The 23,694-nt window shown below is 39.5% G+C and overlaps 2 protein-coding genes across 2 annotated transcripts; both read right to left on the reverse strand.

The window, feature by feature from the left end:
- Positions 1-1,927: 1,927 nt before the first annotated feature.
- LOC149304178 (vomeronasal type-2 receptor 26-like) lies at positions 1,928-9,894 on the reverse strand. The gene is made up of 5 exons (XM_089479712.1): positions 9,716-9,894; positions 8,151-8,442; positions 4,996-5,223; positions 3,416-3,542; positions 1,928-2,841 (listed from the first exon to the last, which is right to left on the reverse strand). Exons 1-5 carry the CDS (start codon positions 9,892-9,894, stop codon positions 1,928-1,930), a joined length of 1,740 nt encoding a protein of 579 aa, XP_089335838.1.
- Positions 9,895-12,825: 2,931 nt separating this feature from the next.
- LOC149304179 (vomeronasal type-2 receptor 26-like) lies at positions 12,826-18,960 on the reverse strand. Its single transcript, XM_089480585.1, has 5 exons — positions 18,667-18,960; positions 15,795-16,640; positions 14,868-15,086; positions 13,969-14,095; positions 12,826-13,736 (listed from the first exon to the last, which is right to left on the reverse strand). Exons 1-5 carry the CDS (start codon positions 18,958-18,960, stop codon positions 12,826-12,828), a joined length of 2,397 nt encoding a protein of 798 aa, XP_089336711.1.
- Between the last annotated feature and the right edge of the window lie 4,734 nt (positions 18,961-23,694).

Genomic DNA, 23,694 nt, shown 5'->3' on the forward strand with positions numbered 1-23,694 from the left:
TTCCTAAACAGTTTTATATTGAGGTTTGATAGAGCTTATGGGTATTCTTCCATTCCTGCTTGCATCATATCCCAATTTTCTACTCCTACAGTTTATGTTGTCCCAGAAATATTGAAATCTTCCCATAAAGATATTTGGTTTCTCCATCCATGCCTTCCATCCACTGATGCATGAAGTTGGCTGGGTTTTGTAACAGATATATGCATCCTTTATCCACACTTTGGCCCTCTTTTAAAAGGGTAGTTATTTGCAAGTTGTCTACTTGATCCTGACTTAGTTGTACTTAGAGAAGACTGGTTTAAATAAATGGGATTTAAGACATAATGATTACATTCCAAAACACACAGCAGAAATAATCCAGTTAAATGCTTCAACTGCCTTGGCTCAGTGCTAGGGAATCCTGGGAATTGTAGTTAATAATAATAATAATAATAATAATAATAATAATAGTTTATTTATATTTTCCCGCCTCTCCCAGTTGGATTGAGGTGGGATTACAGTCCAATAAAAATACATACAAATCTATCTATAAAATACAATTACAATAACGAATCCTTTACAAACTAACTCATCGTCAATAAAAATCTCTGTAAAAATTTACGCAATGGTCAGAGACGTGGAGTGGTGTCTCCTACACAAATTCATATGTGTAAGCTCACCAGAAGAGATTCGTCCTAAGTGCCTTCTTAAATGTCTCCAAATAGGTAATAGGATGAATCTCTTCCGGGAGATTATTCCACAATTTCGGAGCAGCTAGAGTAAAGGCTCTTTGGGAAGTCAATACAAGTCTAGTTGATTGATATTCTAACAAATTGTTCATTGTGGCATCAGGACTGTCTGACAGAGAAGGCTAAATGTCTCACAAACTATAGTTCCCAGAATTCCCTGGCATGGAGCCATGACAGCTAAAGTGGTCTCAAACTGGATTATTTCTGCAGTGTGCTTTGGACCTACATTACTAAGTCATGATGATTAACTTACACCCAATTGTTTCTTTATGTCTGTTTCAAAATATCAGACAGTCCAAGTTGTCCAGGTCCTCAAGGAAGCCTAGGCCAAATAAAAACATAATCCAAATAAAATATCACCCCACTGTCCTCTTGGTGTGGAGTATGGATGACACACAGCCCAAACTACAAACTACAGACGTCCAGCCAGTTCAGCTCAGGATGTACTCCCCCTCCCCCTTATAATGGAATAAAATAGCTCGCCTTTTGCTCTGGATCCTCCCAGAAGATCCCGATCCTGCCATTGAGAGACCATGTGGCTGTTTACAATGCATCCCACTGTGCTGCCTGGTGCAACAACTGTCTTGGCACTTTACTCATTCTGAGACCAGAACAAGGCACGCAGCCATGGGATCACCTCTGGGTGCCTTGTTCTGACCTGAGCAAGCAATTCACTGTGGTGGCAGCTGCATCTGGTGGGACAGTGGGACACATGTGCAAACAGCCGGACAGTATCACAACAGAGGATCCCATTTAAAAGCGAAACATCAGTGCAGTTATGGGACTAGAATACTCCAGGATACTCCCCACCCATTTCCTCATGCTTGAGCCTGGTTTGGTGGCCATGGAAGCAATGCCCATAGTGATGGTTTTGGCCAGTATGCAAGAAACAGCCATAGGGAAGATAACTCCCAAAGCTGATTGCCAGAGAAAGCAAGATAGTTTCCTAGATCTCCCAAGAAAACAGAATAATAATTTCACATGCAATGTTTTATTTTCTACTTCACAGTCATATGAATTGGTCACAACATTGACATATTGACATAAACATCAAGTAAGATTAACTGTACAGATATATATGACAACTGAAGTCAGCTTGAGTAAGCCCTCTGTTTCCATTGCCTACACAACAAAAGAAAAATACCTTAGGGTTTACAGTGTTGAAAATATATAGTTACTAAAAAGTAAATCACATGTGTTCAATAGAGTGCTTCACATTTCCTCCTAGTTAGTTGTTCCTTGTTGTTCAGCTCCGGTCTCAGAAGAATAATATAACATTTGGGAGTAAAGATACAAGCCAGTAACCCAGCACCGGAGGCTAAGATAGAGAAAATCTCCACAGCTACCATGTATTTTCCCTTTACACTCAAATAGGTTGGGACAAAGGTCAGCCAAACACTGCAGAACATCAGCATGCTGAAGGTGATAAATTTGGCTTCATTGAAGGCATTTGGCAGTTTCCTGGCAAGAAAAGCCATTGTGAAGCTGATGATGGAGAGGAGTCCCATGTAGCCCAGGACCAGATAAAACATGATAGCAGACCCTTCCTTGCATTCTACTGTGATCTCTTGGCTTTGTGACTGCATGTCCAAAGCTGGAAATGGAGGAGAGGTCCCCAACCACACCATGCAAATGCTTGCTTGAATTAATGAACAGCAGAGAATGATGGAACTGGCCAGTCTTTTCCCCAACCACTTCCTCATACCAGACCCTGGTTTTGTGGCCATGAAAGCAACAACTACAGTGATTGTTTTGGCCAACACACAGGCAACCGCCACTGAAAAAATTATGCCAAACACAGATTGCTGAAGAAAGCAGGTTACTTTCCTAGGTTTTCCAAGGAAGAGGAAAGAGCAAAGGAAGCAAATCAACAGAGAGATGAGGAGTGTGTAAGTGATGTCCCGGTTGTTGGCTTTGACTATGGGTGTCTCTCTGTGCTTGATAAAAATTCCTAATACCAAAGCTGTCATTGCAGAAAAAGAAAGAGCAATTGAGGCTAAACTAATCCCTAAAGGATCTCCATAAGACAGATAACTTATCTTCTTGGGAATGCACTCATCATGATCGCTGCTTGGATATTGATTTTCTGGGCATGCAACACAATCAACTGTATCTGAAAAGAAGTTTTAAAAATTAATATAAAATAAAAATAAATTATTTCTCAATGTTCACACCATTTTTTGATATAGAATTCACACGGAAGTCAGCATTCTTACTGATTTCTATCTGATGGCATTATTTTTATTTTTATTGTTAGTGTTATTCTTAAAAACATTCTCAGGATGAAATTAATTACTTCCCGTTCTCATTATAGCTTTTCTTTAGGAGTTGCAGATATTGCAACATAGTAAATGACAAAATTAATGCACAAACTGGCACTGGATATAAAACATGACACCTGTGCCTTTTAATCATTTTCAACTTATGGAAAAAACTCATGGGGGTTTCTTGTCAGAATTTGTTGAGGAGGTTTGCCTTTACCTTCTTCTGAGGTTGAAAGATTCTGACTTGCGCAAAGTCACCCAATAGGTTCCCCTACTCAAGAGGGGATTTGAACCCCGGCCTCCTGTATTGTAGTCCAATCCTCAAAACACTCCACCACACTGGCTCCCTCTTAATATGTTAGCATTCATTACATGATACGCCAATTGTATATCAAATGCAGGAAATGTTGACTTATCACATACCCTTCTGGTTTGAAATCTTTCCTTCTGGACATGGAGCACATTCATAGCAGCAAAATGTATAACCTTCTCTCTTTTTCTTCTGATAACCAGGGTGGCAGGGGTCATTGCATAATGAAAGAGGGATGGCCTAACACACATAAAGGGGTAGCAAAGGGGAGAGGAATTTACAAAAGAAAAAATGAGAAATATTTTGCTGGTCATAATCTGATGTACAAAGAAATAAATTGGCTCCCAAATATACATAAATAAAATGGACTGTTGGTACTTTCCAGAATGTTGTTGTTGTGGTATGCCGTCAAGTTATTTTTGAGTTATACTGACCCTAAGGTGTACCTATGACAAGGTTTTCTTGTGCTGAGAGCATGTGACTCACCCAAGGTTACCCCATGGGTTTCCATAGACAAGTGGAGAATCAAACCCTGGTCTCCAGAATCATATAAGCTTATTGCACAGCTCTCCGTGGCACAGGAATGGAATGGAACGAAACAGAACAGAAGGGTATGGAACGAGGAGATGTGTCTTACCGCATGGGAGAACACTGTCAATGCTGCCGGAAGTCCCCAATCCGTTCCCCATCCGTTTCACAGCAGTCGATTTTCAAGAACTGTTCAGAATCATTCTTGAAAATCGGATGCTGTGGGATGGATGGAAAACGGATTGGGGACTTCCGGCGGCATCAGCGGCATTCTCCCATGCAGTAAGACACATTCTCCTCCCATTCCGTACCCTTTTGTTCCGTTCCATTCCCGTGCCACGGAGAGCCATGCAATAACCTTAATAATCCAATGCTCAAACCACTACAGCACCCTGGCTCTTTCAAGAGTATGGCAGATGCTAATTTTACACTCTGTTGTGGGAAATAATTTTACACTATGGAGATTACCAGATGAGAGGAAAAAGCCAGGTATAAAAGGCATTCTCCTGGCAAAGTCTTTAGAAGCATCTCACTTACCCAGGACTTAACCAATGAAGATCCAGGAATGCTCCAGCAACAACCCATTCATGGGGACGTCGCAGGAATGATTTGTTGTTGGAGTATTCCTGGATCTTCATGGATTGAGTCCTGGATAAGCACAATGTCATCTGAAAATCTTCAGCGCAATTGCACAACTTTGCCAGGAGTATGCCTTTTTCTTCCCTGGGGAGAAAGACCTAGGAATCAGTGCAAACTCTATTCATTTGAAGAACAGAAAATGTGATGGTTTGTTGGATTTCTCTTGAAGAAATTTCATCAGGCTCCCTCAGTCCGATCAAAGTTCAATAAAGTTATGGAAAACATTGAAAATTTACAGCGCTATACAAATAAAGCTTAATAATAATAATAATAATATCAACATTGAGTTGTTCAGGTATTTTACTTGGAAAAATTATATGACATTTTCAAATGTTGTAGGTATAATTATTTCACACCTTTCTGTTGTACTGGCATATAATAGGAGACACCAGCTTTATTGCTTAGATTGGAAAGTCATGATGGAGTTGGATTATATAGAAATTAGGGGTGGAGAGAAAAACAAACCTGATGGAATCACCTATTTGGAGGAAGGAGGGACTCCCCAAAAACATTTCATGATCCGTACCTGGTTATACCTTCTTGGCCATGTGATCATATTCTCATGAATGGTGAGTTCTTTTCCTTTAGGAGCTTTGGGATCTACCCTTCCAACTTTTACTCTCCAGAAGGACGAGTTTGGAAATATGACCATATTCATAATGTCAAACCCACCGTCTAGTTCTTTATGTTCATTAAATGACATGGTTTCTCCAACAGAATTGTTGAATGAAATGCCCTGAAGAAATTGATGGAGCTTATTGAAAGAGAGAAAAGAACATAGTGGGATAAGAATGTGCTGCACTCTTCATGCTGTAAAATCATCTTCTTTTTCTGATACAGTTACATACACACACATCGCTAATCAGTAAAACTAGTTATTTTGCCATGAGAGGTTGCTTTTAAAAATTGCAGCTTATCTTTTCTGGGCTTTAAATACAGAAGGACAATTGCTTTTTCACATTTGTTTATTTATGTCTTTATTTTATGATATTTCTTTATTTTATGATTTTATGATATGGCTACCAGCTCCCAGGGGCTCACATGTGTATACAAGTGTGTGTATGTGTGTGCCTTCAACTCGCCTGTCAAATTATGATGACTCCATGAATTTCATTAATTTTCTTAGTCAAGGAATGCTCAGAGGTGATGAACACAATTCAAACAACACAACAATAAAAACATTTTAAAAACACATTAAACTATTATTTTAAAATGTTTAAAACAATTTAACAGCAATCCTAAAAGACAATTTTAAAGCAGTTCAAACAGAGCAAATTGAAACATCAAAGTCCATGTGAAACAGCACTGTTTGAGCTGCCTGCCAGAAGCTTAAAAGAGATGGAGCCAGCCCAACTTCCTTGGGCAGAGAGTTCTAAAGTTGAGGTGTTGCTGCAGAGAAAACCCTGTTACATCTACCCACCAACCTAACTTCATAATATGTTGGGCCACACAACATGGGCCTCCATTGAAGATCTTAAATTTCTAACAGGCTCCTATGGGAGGAGGGGGTCTTTCAAATATCTTGTATTCTACTAATAGTTTTCTCCTGATATTTGTGACCAAAATGGTGTAACCCAAGAAAGAGAGCTCCTTTCTAAATACAATTATTACCTGCCAAGGCTGGAGATCATGAGGTATGACTGTTCTGACCCCTGCCATTGATCTGAATTTGGCTCTATGTTTGCTCATGGCATCAATTGCATGTGCCACGACATAGACAGCATTATAGATACTGTAGCTGTGGCCAGTCATGCGCATTTCAAAAAGATGTTCAGGAAGACTCTCCAGTCTCTTTGATCCAGTACATATCTCATGGACATCCATTAGTAACACTGAACATTGAAACAAACAGTCAAAGGTTTGCTCCCAGAAGTCCTTGAGAAATCCATCTCTTTCTATCCTGCAGGGCTTTACAGTCTGAAGAAATTTCTTAAACTCAGGAAGATCATAGGAATGAATTGTAAAGGCAATGGCCCCTTGGAAGACTTGCAGATCTGAACCCATTTGAAGGCGTGTTAATGCAAAATCAATCTGGGCAGTCATAATCCACACTCTTTCAAAAAATGTGATTTTGTTAAAGCCAGGAGCTCCTAGATGCATGAAATAACTCAACCATATAATGGACAATGTTTCTCCATAAACAACAAATGCATTAGTTTTGGTGTCAGTGAAAGGTTGATAAATACTCCAAACCTTATCATTAATTTCATTCAATTTCATCAGATGGGTTTGTTTGGGGATTCTTGCAATGAAAGCTGAACAGATTTCATTTTTGTAAAGCAGTGGCTCTAAGATCTTCAAGAAATGTTCTCCACTGTCATCATCAACAGTAAAGAACCCAATCCATATCCATCCAAAATACTTAAGTAATTGAATGATACTTGTGTATTGATGAGCTTCATTTGGAACCATGCGATATAAAGAAGGGGGCTGTATAATCCATTTCTCTTCTGGAGCAAATGAACCATAAGTGAGCTGGAAGAAAATGTTGTTAGTTTTGAGAGTAGCTGGATGGAATGTCTGGTGTGTCAGAATATGGGTGCTTTTTTGTCCAATGAATACTCATCAGGGTTCAAATATGCAAGTACAGAACACCTGAAATTCAGTTTGTCTTCTGTCAGAATGATCTAAGTGTGTGAAAATATAACACAGATTCTTGAAACTAGTGCATGGACATAAACCTATTTTCAGTTATTAATGTTACCCATTCCTTTTTATCTCCTTCCCGTCCACTTCATAATGCAAGTCTTTATTTGCCTTTAAGCATTAGCCAAGACATTATTTTCCAGTTAAATACACATCTTTCCTTCCATGGATAAGAAAAGAAGTCCCAGGGCTTGTTTACATAGGCCAAATGAAGCAATTTACACCCCACCCCACCCCATCCTCTTGATGACCTGTCTTTACAATGCAGGGCCAAATCCCTGATTCAAATGCAGACTGTCTTCACGATCTAACACTAGTTCCACACTGAATCCACCCTACCCTTCCCTTAATTTTTTTTAAAACTTACCTTTTGCTCAGATTTTGCAGGAAAACCCAGACCATTCCGTAGTTGTCTACACACATGTCGCTTGGTGCCACCACCATAAGTTGCTCCTTCTGAAGTTACAATGAGGCACCCAGCCATGTGATCAGTGCTAAGTGTCTCATTTCAGACCTCAGAGAGAGCTATCCATTCCAATGGCAGCAATACTAGGCAGCACAGAAGTGATATGTGCTATGGATTGCAGAGGTAATGGGAGAAATTATTATATTATTGCTAGTAGCAGTGGTAGTAGTAGCAGTAGTCCTGCTCTTTTCCCAGAACTGGGACTCAGGGCAGAATCCAGGGCAGCTCTGGGACCAGAACATTCTGGGAGCAGCCCAAAGTATCCTAGTCGATGCAGATGATCCCCCAGTAGCTGGGGAGAGCCCCTATCTCCATGTTCCAACTGCCATTGCTCTAGCCTTTAAATGAGAGGAGGAAAGAGCAGCTGACATCTGCTGGACTTAATCTATTTCCCTACTTATTCCCATTTCTTTGTATGTTATGCTTTATTTAGATTATAAAGCTGAGGGCAGGGAACTAATTATTTTTTATAAATGCCCCTGGAGCCTGGTTTAGCTAAAGATCAGGATACAGATAGTTTAATTAATTCAATGAATAAACATCCCCATACTCCCGTACACAAATCTTACCTGTGGTATCTTGTAGAGGTCTAAGAGTTCTGCGATATGAAAAGAAATATCAGAGCCAAGTCCTCCAATAACAGCTCTTAGGTCTTTCTGGGTGCCACACTGATAGTTTGGGACAAACTGGTGCAATTTAAAGAGCAGGTGCAGAGTGGTACGATAGGTCCTCTTTGCATCATAGTAGCTGTCAGAGATGTGGAACCCGAGGGTGACATTGGGCAAGAAGCAAGGATTCTCATTAATCTCATTTATGGCAAATGCCAAGGCAAGGATGTGCTGGTAGAATTTTGTCACCAAACTGCCAACAGAGTGACATGTTCATTCAGAAGTAAATGCTACATGGCAGGCAATCATTTGTCTAACACTGGTTTGTAGTAAGGCAATCTAAATCAGAGTCCCGTTATTGGGGAGAAAACAAGATATAAATGAATAAAATCATAAATTATTCAATTCTGAAACAAATGCATAAAAGCTTTCCTCGTGATTTGAAAGTGGCAGGAAAATTTTGCAGTAACTAAGAAGCAAGGGAGAGCATAAAAGTGGCCATGAATAGAGTATGAAAAATGATGACAACAACAATAATGTTCGCCAAATGAATACCAGGCCATTATTGTGAATTTGTGAAGTGCAGCTGAAAATAAGATAATGATGTGATTTTATTAATGCCTACTCAGAAGAAAGCTCCCATGAATTCATGGGACTTACTCCTATATCTTAGATGAATTAACACTATCTTCATTTTCTGGCTGCAAGTGATTCCATAAGGTCTGAGAGATGTCTTTTTCAACATTGCTTCTGAAATTCTCTCGGTAACTTAATTATAGACTTTATATACCCAAGACCTTACAATTTGCTTTTCTTACTCCTCCATCCCACCCCCAAAACAACCAAACAACCATGTAAACATGTGACTTTTTAAATCCATTTGTAAACCTGTGATTTTCTTCAGCTTTGGTACTATCCATCCTAATGGGAGTTTTAGGTGAATGTATACTTCCAAACCATATTATGATAACTCTTCTTCTAAAGCAAGGAGTTGTTGAAATCATTTTGATTACTTCTTCATTTCTAACATTTTGAAAATATTATTGGTTTTCCTGAACATTTTTTTAGTATTCTACTTTTTTAAAAATCAAATAATGCATTCATATATATATATATATATATATATAAATTGAGTGTGCATATATTTTTGTGAGTTTTTCGGGCTATATGGCCATGCTCTAGAAGAGTTTATTCCTCATGTTTTGCTAGCATCTGTGGCTGGCATCATCAGAGAATGCATTCTCTGAAGATGCCAACCATAGACGCTGGTGAAACATGATGAATAAACTCTTCTAGAACATGGCCACATAGCCTGAAAATCCCACAAAAATCTACGGATGCCACCCATGAAAGCCTGCAACTTCCAAAATGAGTGTGCCTTTAGGAGCCAGACCAGGCAATTCTGGACTGGATGTTATTGATATGAGCACACGTCATGCATGCATTCTTTGAAATCATCCTCCTATGTAACAAAATCTTAGATTTCAAAGTTCATACAACACAAAAATGGGAAGAAAGATTCTTACACTGGAGTATCATAACTCAGCTCTTTTGAAGGGGGCTCCTTGAAGGAAAGTGGATAGAAAATGTAAATGACCAGAGAAGAAATCCCAGCAATGAGAAGACCTCCTGGCTGGTACCACTCATGTGGAACGGCAAGGGCTTCGCTTGAGGGGCACTTCAAGGAATCTACTTTATGTATCATGTGAGGCAGAAGCAGCAGCAAAAACACTAACAGCACCATCTGATGGCAAAGCTTCTGTCCAAAGCCAATTCCTCTGCACCCGTCTACAACCTCTGCATTGTCATGTTGTCAATCAACTTTTAACAAGCTATGTCAGATTGGGGCCGATCCTGCCGGTTATCCTTCATAAAGAGAAGTGTATCCTACTTGACAACATAAAGATGGTTAGAAAACCATGACTCAAGTCACCGTCAAAGACTGTCAGTGTTCAAAATAATAGAGCCCTGGCTGCCTCTCGCCTCTGCTCCAAATGTTATATATGATGTGGTTTATTATAACCAGTGGCTGACATACTTACTGATCCTTTTTCTAGTACCATCTGGAACAGTGTGATTCAGATAATTGGTCTGTAAATTTTTGGTCTCCGAGGGACACCATTGATAATAAACATGTTTTTCACACTGCTTTGTGTGGGAGCTAGATTCAGGATAATGACATATTGGGTCAAATTATTCATTTGCACAGGGAAGAATGACTGATTTAATCAATTTTCTCCCCATCACCAGGAGTCTTTGAAAAGCATGCACTTTTCAGAGAGGTTTGGCAGACAGAGAAATGGTAAATGAGGCATTGAGGAGGCTATAAACATTTTTTCAACTTGTATGTCACCTGGATTTGCAACAATATAGGGTGGGATATAAATATTTAAACAGAAAAAGAAACACATAAATAAATAAATCTCCCATCAACCTCTCCAGTGCAGACAATGGTCAGTAATGATGAAAATGTCTGTCCAACCATATTGGGATGAATACATTTTTACCTATCACTGATACATGGAAATTATTCCAAAATTTACTCCATTTCTGACATGTGTCCTGAATACTCACCACCTCAGATTAATCATTGTACCTCAGAATATGAAAATCTGTCAGTCTGATTCTCATTACACTTCTCAGAATTTGCATTTCTTTTTTGTTCCGTTCCATTCCCATACTCTAATATAAACATTATTCATTGTGCGTGTCTTCCACAGCCACCCAATGGGCTGGTTGTTCAGAGGGCCCAAATCTCATTATCGATTCAATCTCTACATCATATGACATCAGTGCAGTTGCCATAACAGCTATCATATAAGAAGGTTGTGGCCTCATGAAAGGAGAATAATGAGCAGATGCAGTAGACTTTGGGCCCTTTTACACTACCCAGTTATAGTGGTATGTTGAACTTTAATTGTCATGACACCATCCTATGGAATCCTGGGATTTGTAGGTTAGGGGGGTGTTTAGAATCCTAAGCCAGAGAGTTTCACGACTTCACAAAACTATAAAATCCAGGATTCCAAAAGATATTTTCATGGTTATTAAAGTGGAATCTAGTGCTATAATTATGTAATGTGTGCAGGCCCTCTTAAAAAGAATGTTCTACTAAGCATTTTCCTGTGTCACTTAGGGGCTGTACAGACCAGTGAGAAAGACTGTGGTGGGAGAGGAGTCAGGGAGTGGCATCCACATGACGGCAAGACACCACACATCGCACCACACAGTGCACAGCATCATGGCACTTCTCTGGTGCTGCATCTACATGATGCAGCACCAAAGGAGCACGGAAAAGCCACACACCAGCAGCTATAGCACCCTTTCCAGGATGCAAAAAGGAGCCACTTTTTGCGGCTCCTTTTTGCACCATGGAAAGCAGAGATTGGACCATGGCATGTAGTTGCTATAGCCCCAATCCAACACCAAAAGGAGTGACTGCATTCCACCGCTTATACTAGCTGGCTCTGGTTAATATTGGAAAACTGGTCCCTATTGTATGCTTCCTTGGATTCATAGAAAAAACGAATGGTGACATTACTATGGAAATGATCAAGGAGTGACAACAGAGATGCTATGGATCCAGCAGACATGATACTAGTTGTTGCTATCACTTGTTTAAAATTGCATCATTTCTGTTCTTTTCTTTTCTTCAAGAAGGTTAAAGTCACAAAATATGGTTTTAAAGTATCTAAAATCAACTTAGGCTGATATCAACATAGCCATACTAATCACTAATGAAGCAGCAGGTTGTGTAGGGAACCTAATTTTTCTGCCAATTTACCCCATTATTTATAAGATGTAAAGGAATAAACTTTGGTGTAGTAGTTTGAGCACTGAGATATGACTCTGGAGACTCAGGTTCAGTTCCTGCTTGGTCATGAAACCCACACATTCTCAGCCTGGGGGAAGGCAATGGCAAACCTCCTCTAAACAAATCCCATCAAGAAAACCCCATGATAGGTTTGCTTTAGGACAGAAATGACTCAAAGACACATAGCATGCACACAAAAGAAAATACATTAGTAAAGAATAATTGGTCATTTTTCAATTAAACATTTAATTTGTTTTTTCACTTCCATGAAATTTTTATACATTGGTTACGTTTGTTCAAAATATGAAGAAAGAATGGATTAATAGTCATGTTAGTCTGGAATATCCGTCTGCAAAGGGATTGTGCAGCATCTTTGAGAATAACTGTGTGAAACAAGCTATAATACAAGCTTCTGTAGACTTAGGGGCTCCAGTAGCCCAAAAGGAGCAGATTCCCACCGCCCCTTTCAGCACCAGATCAAGCCCGCAGCAACTGCACACCGGAACCGATCAAGTGCTTTGCCGTCTCTAAAAAGAATAGAAAAATGCCACTCCTTCTAGAGCTGGCAAAAAGCAGCCCTTGCCGCCATGGCAGTGGCTTTTAAGCACTTTTTTTGGTGCAGCATGTATAAGGAGCACCGTGACACCCCCACCATGCAGTCAGGTGTGCAGCATGATGCCAGCATCTGGGCAGAGTCAAGGCATGTGGCATGCAATCATCACACACCCACTCCACTCCGATGCCAGCATTTCTAGTCATTTTGTTTTGTCCCTTGCTCTACTCTCTCAAATGCATCTACATATTATATGTAGAGTCAGCATGTTAGATTCTAGAATTGTTTCTCCTTATAAGTTGCTCCTTGTTGTTCAGATGAGGTCTCAGTACAATAATGTAGCATTTGGGGAAAAAAATAAAAACCAGTAACCCAGCACCGGAGGCTAAGATAGAAAAAATCTCCACAGCTACCATATATTTCCCCTTGGTGCTCAAATAGGTTGGAACAAAAGACAACCAAACACTGCAAAACACTAACATACTGAAGGTGATGAATTTGGCTTCATTAAAAGCATCTGGCAACTTCCTAGCTAGGAAAGCCACAGTGAAGCTGCTAATGGAAAGAAATCCCATGTAGCCCAGGACAAGATAAAACATTATGGTGGACCCTTCATTGCATTCTGCCACAATCTGTGCAGTCACTGACCATGTATCCAAATCTGGGAATGGGGGGAAGGTTCCCATCCATACTGCACAAATACTGGCTTGAAGAAGGGAGCAAGGAAGGATAACAGAACTGGACATTCTTCTCCCCACCCACTTTCTCATGCTTGACCCTGGTTTGGTGGCCATGAAAGCAACTACCACAGTGATGGTTTTAGCCAGGATACAGGAAACAGCCATAGAGAAAATAACACCAAAAGCTGATTGCCGGAGAAAACAGGTCACTTTCTTAGGTCTTCCAAGAAAGAGGAAAGAACAAAGAAAGCAGAGCAAAAGGGAGGTGAGGAGAGTGTAAGTGATGTGTCGGTTGTTTGCTTTGACTATGGGGGTGTCTCTGTACTTAATGAAAGTCCCTAGTATCATAGCTGTCAGGGAGGAAAAGAGGACAGCTATCAGAACTAAACCGATCCCTAAAGGCTCTTCATAAGACAGAAAAGTTATGACTTTGGAGATGCATCCATCTTTGTCCGTTGTTGGATACTGATCTTCTGGACATTCATTACAATTATCCATATCTGAAAAAGGAAGGAGAAGGGGGAGAGGTCACCACATACGTAAATTATCTTGGCACTATTATAATCTTCCCTAGTCATGATGCCCAATGATTAGAAATTATATCAGTAGCAGTCCAAAATCTCTGAACAATACCATCTTGCCTACCACTGATTTGCATACAATCATATAATCTGCCACTTCATATATTTTGATTTATATTATGCTGGAAAATGTGGTACAAATGTCACATACCCATTGCATCTGAAACCTTCCCTTCTGGGCATGGAATGCAGTCATAACAGCAAAATTTCTCCCCTTCTTTCTTTTTCTTCTGATAACCAGAATAGCAGGGATCACTGCACAATGAAATCGGCAGCACCTATCAGCAAAGAGAAGAGGGGAGAACTGACTTATTTATGTTTATTCTAGAAGTCCTTTAAATGAAATCAAAAGAGTCATGGAAAATGCCAAAAAATCTCCCAATGACTTCCTAGGCATTACTGATCTCCATATCTGGCTACAAGCCTTATCTGTTTGCTTGACTGAGAAACGTATGGAGAATGGCACAGACTGTTTAAGCCAGTGCCTTATCCCATGGACAAAAATACATTGTGGCATCAATAGCCATTGGATCAATGTGATTAGCAAAGACATTTTATCCACTTCCTTATTCTAATAAGCCGTTATCAAGGATTGTGAAATATACTAAACAACTTCTAATTATAGTATGACCCCAGTATCCACTGGGGATACATTCCCAGACTTACCATGGGTAGTGAAAATCAACGATAATAGTGAAATCTATATTTTCAGTGGAAGTTGATCATAAAGTTGCACTGGAGGATCTATGGGTGCCTAAAGAGGTTTCCCTCTAGGCATCTGGATATCCTTCTGTGGATGGTGACCATAGAGTCATGCTAGAGGATCTCCAGATACCTAGGCATCTTAATGTGGCTCATTTGGAACAAAAGCCCAGATCATTTATATCTCAAAACAGTTAATACTGTGTCATACTGGTATATATATGATTAGAGGACCTGGCTTATTCTAAAGACTAATCACCAATAACAGGTGATTAGGAACAAACAAAACATTTAGCCTCTATCCCATTTTTGAAACATTTAAATGGAGGGCCACTCTAAGAGCCATACTTGATTAAAATAGTTGGGCCACACAATTAGATCCTTGTTTATAATGACTTCGAGTGTCCTGGGATCCATCTTTCCAACTTTCATTCTAAAGAAGGACTTGTTTGGAAACACGATCATGTTCATAATATCAAGCACAGTTACTATTTCCCTCTTATCATTAAAAGAAACAGTTTCTCCTGCTGAATTGTTAAATGAAATGCCTTGAAGAAAAGGATGCATCTAAGTGGGGAAGAAAAGAAAAGTTATGTCAGAACAGCAGATTGAATCCAGAATTATCCTTAATACCTCCAGAAAAATCCTGGAATCAGTGACATTAAGTTATTCACAAGGGGAAAAGAGCAAATAGTTATAGTGGGAGGAAGAAATGTAGTTGTTCCTTTGGACTGACTAGCTTTTAGTAACATCTTTGGGACTTCTGTTCCTGACTCCAAGGAATCTGTCCTTTGGTTATCGCATGTATTTGGGGATGTCTAAAGGTAAAGGTAAAGGTCTAGTCATAACCAACTGTAGGGCGGTGCTTATCTCCATTTCTAAACCAAAGTGCCAGCGTTGCCCAAGGACTATTCTGATGCTCATGTGGTCAGCATGACTGCACCGAACATTGTTACCTTCCCACCAAAGTGGTACCTATCTCTCTACTTGCATTTGCATACTTTCAAACTGATAGGTTGGCAGAAGCTGGGACTAGTGATAGGAGCTCACCCCATCATGCAGCACTCAGGCCTCGAACTGCCAACCTTCCGATCTTCCAATCATCAGATCTTCCAATCATCAGTGGCATCCTAACCACTAAACCACCACATCATCCACTTAAAATTAAAATTACATACATTAAAAACTACAGTGCCCACCCAATATAACAAACACGCCATATAAAAGCTTCATGTGTATTCACTTTTATGCCCACAAAAAAGGTGGACACATTACCTTCCAAGGCTTGAGGTCTTGAAGTTCAGTAATTTTACCCTCCACTGTTGCTCTGTGTTTTAATCTAAAAGATTCCATGGCTTGGAAAGCATGTGCTATGGCATAAACAGCATTATAGATACTGTAGCTGTGGCCACTCATGTTCATTTCAAAAAGACGTCCAGGAAGACTTTCCAGCCTCTCTTCCCCAGAGCAAATTTTATCATCCATTACTGGCTTTCCTTTATCTGGAAAAACGCAGTTGAATACCAGCTCCCAGAATTCCTTGAGAAAACTACTTCCTTGCATCTGAGAGGGGTTTATGGTCTGTAGAAATGTATTATATCCTTGGAGCTGATTTGTATGAACACTGAAGAAAATGCTGCCACTGAAAAGTTGCCAGTCTGAGTTTGGCTGAAATCCCAGTAAAGTCAAATCCATTTGAGCCGTCATGATCCACACTTTCCCAAAGTTTTTCTCTATATGTGTTGTCAAGATTGTCAGCAGTATGGCAGACATGGTTTCTCCATAGAAGACAAATGTACTGACTTTCTTATCTGTAAAACATTCATATAGATCAGAGTGTATGTTATGGAATACAGCAGGTTTAAACCGAATTGCTTGTTTGGGGATTCTCAGAGCAAAGGCTGAACAGATTCCATTTTGAGAAAGCTGTGGCTCCAGGGCCTTCAAGAAATGTTCTCCACCATCATCATCCACGGCAAATAGCCCAACCCATGTCCATCTGAAATATTTCAGCAAGTAGATAATTCCCATGTTTTGATGGGCTTCATTTGGGACCATGCGGTAAAGGGAAGGAAGATGAGCTGTAAAGCTTTCCTCCAAATCAAATGAACCATACATGAGCTAGAAAAAAACATGGATTTATTTTGGGGAGATCTTTAGAAGGACTGCCTAAGTACATTCAAGCACAGTGAGTGCTAAATGGAAAAAATCCATATAAATGCACTATATAATATACCAGCTTTTCCAAGTGAAGTGCTTTTGATATGTAATGCACTCGCACATCCATTATCCCCAGAGAGGATGTTAGGAATGGAAATGATGGGAGGTATATAGTCTAGAAAATCCTGTGGGAGTCAAGAATGCTCCAACACAGGACACCATTTCTCTGAATTTCTAAAATGTAACATATCACCTTTGCTTCTTTTGAAAACCACCCCGTTTCATAGAAAAATGTTGTTGCAAAAATTAAACCTAACTAAAATGAGATCTGATAATAGTACCTAACTATGCTTAGTAGCACTCAAAGAAGTATCTGTGCTGGTCTCTTGCAGAAGAAAAAGGAGGAAGGGAAGGAAAGCTGAGAAAAGTGAATGAATGAGCACCTTTAAGAGTAACTGGCTTTTATTTTTACATGATCTTTCATGGATATATCATGTTCTTCATCCAGTGTGATACATGCCAGCAATGCCCCACTACAAGCTACACTGGACAAGCAGGATAATCCCTATGCAAAAGGTAAATGGACACAAAACAGACATTTAAAAAGGCTGTACCCCAAAATCAATTTCAAAACTTTTCAACCTTCCTGGACATACAGTATGGGATTTAAAGGTTGTGGTCCTTGAACAAGGACATTACAAAGGAAGACTAGAAAGAGAAATAACTGAATTGGATTATAGTTACAAATTTATAGTCATAGAATCCTAGAGTTGGAGAGACCCCAAGGGCCATCCAGTCCATCCCAATCCTGCTATGCAGATGTACACAGAACACTCTCCACAAATGGCCATCCAGCCTCTATTTAAAAACTTGCATAGAAGGAGACTCCACCACATTTGAAGGCAGCATATTCCACTGTCACATAGCTCCTAGAATTAGCAAGTACATTTCTATACCGCTTATCATTGCACTTAAGCACTCCCTAAGTAGTTTACAAATTGCCCCCAACATTCTAGGGACTCATTTTAGCAACCTCCTTGAAAGGATGCAAACCTGAGTCAAGCTTGATCCCCTGGCTGGTATTGAACTTGCAACCTTATGGTTTGTGAGTAACTGGCTGCAGTACAGGCATTTAACCACTGTGCCTGCCATCAAGAAGTTCTTATTGTTTAGATATATTTCAGTCCATTAACAGAGTTATTCCAATCCATTAACAGAGGTATGAGCAAAGACAATGGCTTCAGGGCACACTAAATGTATTACTATAGGAGTCTTTGCTAATGTAACAAAAGGTATCTTCTCAGAGAGCATTTTGAAACCCAGGAAACTGATTTTTGGTAAGCAGATTTATTACTTTCACACCTCAACACTAACTGACCCCTGTCAAGATCTGAAAGACCTGTATCACCTTTTGCAGCCTTTGCAAAATTAGGGCAATGGTCATGATTTGCATCCTTCTGGATCCTACTACATTCCATCCCACTCTTGCAACTGTATAAATAAGCTTCATCCTGAAGTCTTAATACCACCTGATACTGACTGCATCCAAAGAAATGGGTTCATATCCATGAAAGCAAAAAATAAAATCCAGTTAGTTTTAAAGGTGCTGTTTTTTCCCTTCTCACTCTCCCTTTCCCTTCAACCTTTGTATTATTTTACCTAGTGTTTGTTGTTCTATCTGCTTAGCCAAAACGCTTCTTCACTAGGCTTTTTAAAACATTTAATAATATTTTCTCTTCCTTCCCTCCTTCAGTCTTGTTCACAGCAATGGCTGCTGCCTCTGATGTCTGTGGAACAGTGAATCCACTCTGCAGTTTAGTCTCTGCTTTAAATGACCTATCCATAAATCACCACTATTTCAAGTTCAGATTAAAATCTAAATCAGATCCACCATCCCACTCACATTGGTGTTGTCAGTTTGCACTGGTCTTCTCTCTCCACCGGTGCAATTTATGACAGTTCCCACATCCTCATATGCAATCCTCACCTGTGGAATTTTGTAAAGACTTGATATGTCTGACATTCGTAGTGAGATTTCAGTGCTAAATGCCCCAACAATGGCTAGGATGAGGCCTTCATCACTGTTACATTTGTAGTTGGGGACAAATTTACGTGATTTGAAAAGCAGCTCCAAGGTGGTACGATAGGTCATCCTTGCATCATAGTAGCTGTCACAGATGTGGAATCCCAGTGTGAGATTGGGCAAGAGTTTAGGGTCTTCATTGATCTCATTTACTGCAAATGCCAAGGTGAGGACATGCTGGAGGAACTTTGTGATCATACTGAAAGTGAGAATTGCATGTGATTAAATGAAATATAGTAGTAATAACAATATTATAATAATAAAATTTATTTATATCTTGCCCCATCTGCACTCAGGCAATCGAACTGATTTACAGCATTAAAAATTACACAGATTATACAAACAGGGAAGCCTCTATAGAGAGATACCACTAAACTAGGACAGGAGCGCATCAAAGGACCATAATGTGTCCACTTCTTCATGAGCATAAAAGGGAAATGTTCTGCTCCACAAATAGTGAAACCGCACAAACATTTTAGTTCATGGGTCTTGCTAGATTTTCCAAGATATAAGGAGACCCATAGCCAGGTACAATCCTACCAGGAGTAAGTGTGGGTGGTTTGAAGAATGCAATTGAGAAGACCATAGTCTCCATTGTGGATAGCAGATATGCACTGAGGTAATATCTGAGTACAGATATAAAGACTATTTTAAAAAGGGGGATCAAAAATGGATTTCTGGAGTGTTGGGAAATCCTGATGAAGAAAATCCACACAATTTTGATGCATTTCTTGCAGCAAGAAGAAAAAATGTAAATTTATTCCTGAGAATAAATTTTGTGAAGATCCCTATAAAGGTTGAGTCACCCTGATCCAGATTTCCATAATCCAAAATGCTCCACAATGGTTCGCATGATTGGCTGAGAAGTGACACCTTTGCTTTCTGGTGGTTCTATGTACACAGATTTTGTTCCACGCACACAATTATTACAAATATTATATAATTACTTTCATACTATGTGTATAACATGTATATGAAACATAAATGAATTTCATATTTAGACTTGAGTTCCATCTCCAAAATATCTCATTATGTATATGCAAATATTCCAAAATCTGAAAAAACTCTGAAATTCAAATCGCTTCTGTTCCCAGGCATTTCAGGTAAGGAGGACTCAACCTGTATTTGAATCTGTGCAAGGAACTGCGATTTATATGGGGTGGGATGTCAACATCACTTCCTCTACTCCTCAACCTGTGTGCCATAATACTGGACAAACATTAAGAATTGTTGAAACGTCTAGAAAATGAATAATTGACTGCTAGGTAACCACTGTTTTACATTCATACACACACACACACGCACACACGCACACGCACGCATGCACACACACACACAGCCTCCTATTTACATGAGTATCTAGTCTTCTGAAAATTGATTGAGGAGGGGGAAAATTACGTATGCACCTTCGATATATTCAAACTAATTTATAAGAAACTCATTTTCAGAACATTTTCAGCAATGGAGGTGATCACCTTCTGTATTACAAATGGTCACATTTATGCATTCAGCCTGATTTATTTATCTTCAGAAGCATAGGAGACAACCTGAGCAAGAAAGGTTACCTTTTTTTGGACTACATGCTGGCTGGTGGCCTCTGAATATCGTAATTCAAAAAAGGTAACATTTCCAAGGTCTGGTAAGGAAAAGAGTAAGAGAATTTCTTACAATGGCATTTGAAAGAACTCTTCAGCAGGGTGCTTCTCAAAAGGAACTTCATGGAAAATGTAAATAATCTGTGATGCAATTCCACCAATGATGACATCTTCTGGCTGATACCACTCATAAGGAATATGGAGGGGATCACCCAGGGGGCACTGGATAGCTTTGACCTTGCAGATCATGTGGAGGAACAAAAGCAATATCACCAGGAGCTTCGTCATCCTGTTTCCGTCTTAGAGAAGATTTTCCAGTGTTCATCTATAGCTTCATCACACCTTGTAACAAGCAGCAAGAGAGGGCACTGGTCTCTTCTAGTGACACTTTGTGATGACAGGTGTCTCGTCATGCTCTGAAAGGTTTGGAAACATGCCTTGAGTGAAAAGAAGGTGCAATAATGATTCAAAATGAGTGCTTTAGTATGAAAGTGAGAAACAAGCAGAGACTGAGAAAGCCCTCCCAGTCTTTCCCCTCTCATCTCAATTTTAAGTGGCACAAACAGAAGCATTTATAACCACTTCCAGATTTCTTTATGCATTACTATTTTTAAAGACACTTTCTGAAAAGCTGCAGGAGGTGTGTCGCAGAGAATCAATGATGATCATTCAGATAATTGTAAGGGAGATAATCACCTCTGATACATTTTGTCACTTGAGGTTCCACAGGCACTACTGATGGCAACTTGGCTCTGCTCTCTGAATGGTGTCACTGGAAGTAAACATAATCCTGGCTTCTCTGTTCCTTGTGAGCCAACATACTAGAAAATTACAAAAAAAAAACACCTATGAACCTAATCATGAATTCCATGGGAACACCTAAATCAAATATTGGATACCCATATGAAACAAGACTTATATGCTTTCACATAGCATCCAACCTCCTTCCTTCAGCCAAGCCTTTAGCTCAGAATATGTTGCATATTACCTCTGATGCCATCCATCACATCTACTAGCAGAAGCTCACCCACCTGCCCTCTGCTTATTTCAATAAGGCCAAAAAATCAGCATGTTCCTCCCATGGGTTTCCTTTGTTGAATCCGGGGCAGGAAGTTTCTTTTGTCTTGCTTTAATTCCACAGTTTAAGGAGGAAGTTGAACAGAATGAAATAAAGGGTGGCACAAAGAGATCAAAATGTTCTCTCTCTTCACCATTGTAAATCATTGATCTATGTGTATTTTGTATCAGATCACTGTGAAATTCTTCTAAAATAATCTTAAAACCACTTCCTTCTCATTTCTCAGAATATGAACAAAACACTGGGGCTTTCAGAGAGAAAGACAAGTCAATTCATGCAACTGTATTTAAGATGGAATTTGGATCCTCCCTTGCGCAGCATAGCATCACTTGGCTGCTAACCCCACAGGGTAAAATGACACACTCCTTATACTGGACTTCTCCTGTCTCTTCTAAAGTTTGTTTTCTGGTCTGAGAGTCTGAATCCCATCCAGACTGAGCCCCTTAATCCTAAATGCACATCCTGTCAGTTGTAAAACAACTTCCTGCCTGAGCAGGCTTTGACACACTTGATGGACACAGCGTACAGGGGCATCCCCATAAAGGATCGTACATGTCTATATGGATGCCCAGAATTAGAGGACCTTGTTCATTACATATTGCATTGCATATTGCATTACATATTGCATTGCTTCATCCAAGGGAACAATTTGTGATACCCATAAATGAAACCAGCCAGAGCCCACAAGAAGCGGTTTTCTACTTCTCAGTGGATATGGATGAATATGTGACCTGGCGAGTAGCTTTGTATGCTTTAGCAGCCAAAAAAATCAGAAAGAAATATATAGCAGAGTTGTAAAGATGATAATTACCTTTAATAACTATATATATATATATATATATATATATATATATATATATATATAATTTTAAATTGCTAAGTTTTTTAAATTGCTGTATAATCATACGATTGATGTTGGGTATGTGATATGATTATGGATATATGATATTTCATGGGTTATATATGATATTTCATGGATTGTCCATGAAATGTCACTACAACAACCATGGCAGATTCATAATACTGGGAAGCCACCAAGGCTAGAATAACCAAAAGGCAGAGAAGCCCATACTTTAGAACAAATCGTCCCACAACACGTCACAACCAAAGAGCATCAGCAAAATGCCCCATCTGGTCTATGCTTTTCTCCTCTCCTTTCCTATATATGTCTATTGTTCCATTACATGCAATGCTATATTATATTTATCCTATATGATTCTGTTCCTGCCCAGGCTCCTCCATTCAACACATTCCACAAAAGAGAGAACTGGGCAGATCTTGCTGACTTTGATTGTTCAGTTCAGTTCATCTTTATTACAGCCATAGACCAGCACTGGTAAAAAGGGGATACAGAATAAAAGAAGGTAATGATAAAAGCAAGTTAGAAGCAAGGTAAAAATCAGATAAAAACAGTATTTCCTTTTAAAATCCAGTGTGGCAGGGCAAGAGAGTGATCAATACATGTGCCGTTTTTTCTATTTGGTCAGATTCACAGGGGCATACTCTGTCTGAGAAGGAGATCTTATATCAGCCTTCGAGAACATCTGAGATGAGGGCATGACTTCATGCCAAAGTAAAGGCTTTCTAGTGCTCAGGTACTTCAAGTTTTGCTAAATATGCCATAGGTGATGCCAAGTATCTGTTGGAGTCACTAACAATAAAAGTTGAAGTCTAGCTGTCACTCTGTATCTATCACCTGTTGTTTGACTGGCCTTGAATAATGATCTTCCTCTTACAGAATTTACATAAGTCCTTTCACCAAATCCTTTCTAAACAGCATGCAAATTCTGCAGCTGCCCCCATTCGAATATTATGCCAGTGGGGCTTTCAACTTCATTTCAGTTCATAGGAAAAATTGGGCTTCGGGCCGCAGTTCATATTTTCTCTTTATTACATAAAAATGGCATTGTTCTTTGTTTTTCTTGATGTTATGGCTCTGCTCTCAGGTGAGTTTCTCCTGAAACATTTCAAATTCAGGATGTGAAAGACTCTGTATTTTGGGCATTTGCCTTAGTGATATTAAATTAATAGAATCTGTGATGTGGCTGTTTGGAATAGTGCATTTTAAGTTTGGCTGATTGTGTTGACTAACACTGGTTTTCCTTGGATTCTGTATATCCTGCTCAGGTGTATTTTCCCAGCTCAGTTTGAAGGAATCTGGACCAGAACTACTGAGACCTGGAGAAACCCTTGAGCTGACCTGTACTGTCACTGGGGGCTCTGTCACAAGCAGCTACTATTGGAACTGGATACTCCAGA

The sequence above is a fragment of the Sceloporus occidentalis genome, unplaced genomic scaffold, assembly GCF_023333645.1.
Source record: "Sceloporus occidentalis isolate IW3139 unplaced genomic scaffold, rSceOcc1.0.p SCAF_14, whole genome shotgun sequence".
Classification (NCBI taxonomy): domain Eukaryota; kingdom Metazoa; phylum Chordata; class Lepidosauria; order Squamata; family Phrynosomatidae; genus Sceloporus; species Sceloporus occidentalis.

Excerpts from the sequence above, each read along its gene's own strand:
- LOC149304178 (XM_089479712.1), bottom strand. The coding sequence starts at position 9,894 with ATGATACATAAAGTAGATTCCTTGAAGTGCCCCTCAAGCGAAGCCCTT. Across the intron at positions 8,443-9,715 it reads CTGAGTTATGATACTCCAGT|TTTGGTGACAAAATTCTACC; the intron begins GTAAGAATCTTT and ends CTCTGTTGGCAG. Across the intron at positions 3,543-4,995 it reads GGCCAAGAAGGTATAACCAG|GCCATCCCTCTTTCATTATG; the intron begins GTACGGATCATG and ends TATGTGTGTTAG.
- LOC149304179 (XM_089480585.1), bottom strand. The coding sequence starts at position 18,960 with ATGATCACAAAGTTCCTCCAGCATGTCCTCACCTTGGCATTTGCAGTA. Across the intron at positions 15,087-15,794 it reads AAGACCTCAAGCCTTGGAAG|ATGCATCCTTTTCTTCAAGG; the intron begins GTAATGTGTCCA and ends TTCCCCACTTAG. Across the intron at positions 14,096-14,867 it reads GGCCCAACTATTTTAATCAA|GTGCTGCCGATTTCATTGTG; the intron begins GTATGGCTCTTA and ends CTTTGCTGATAG.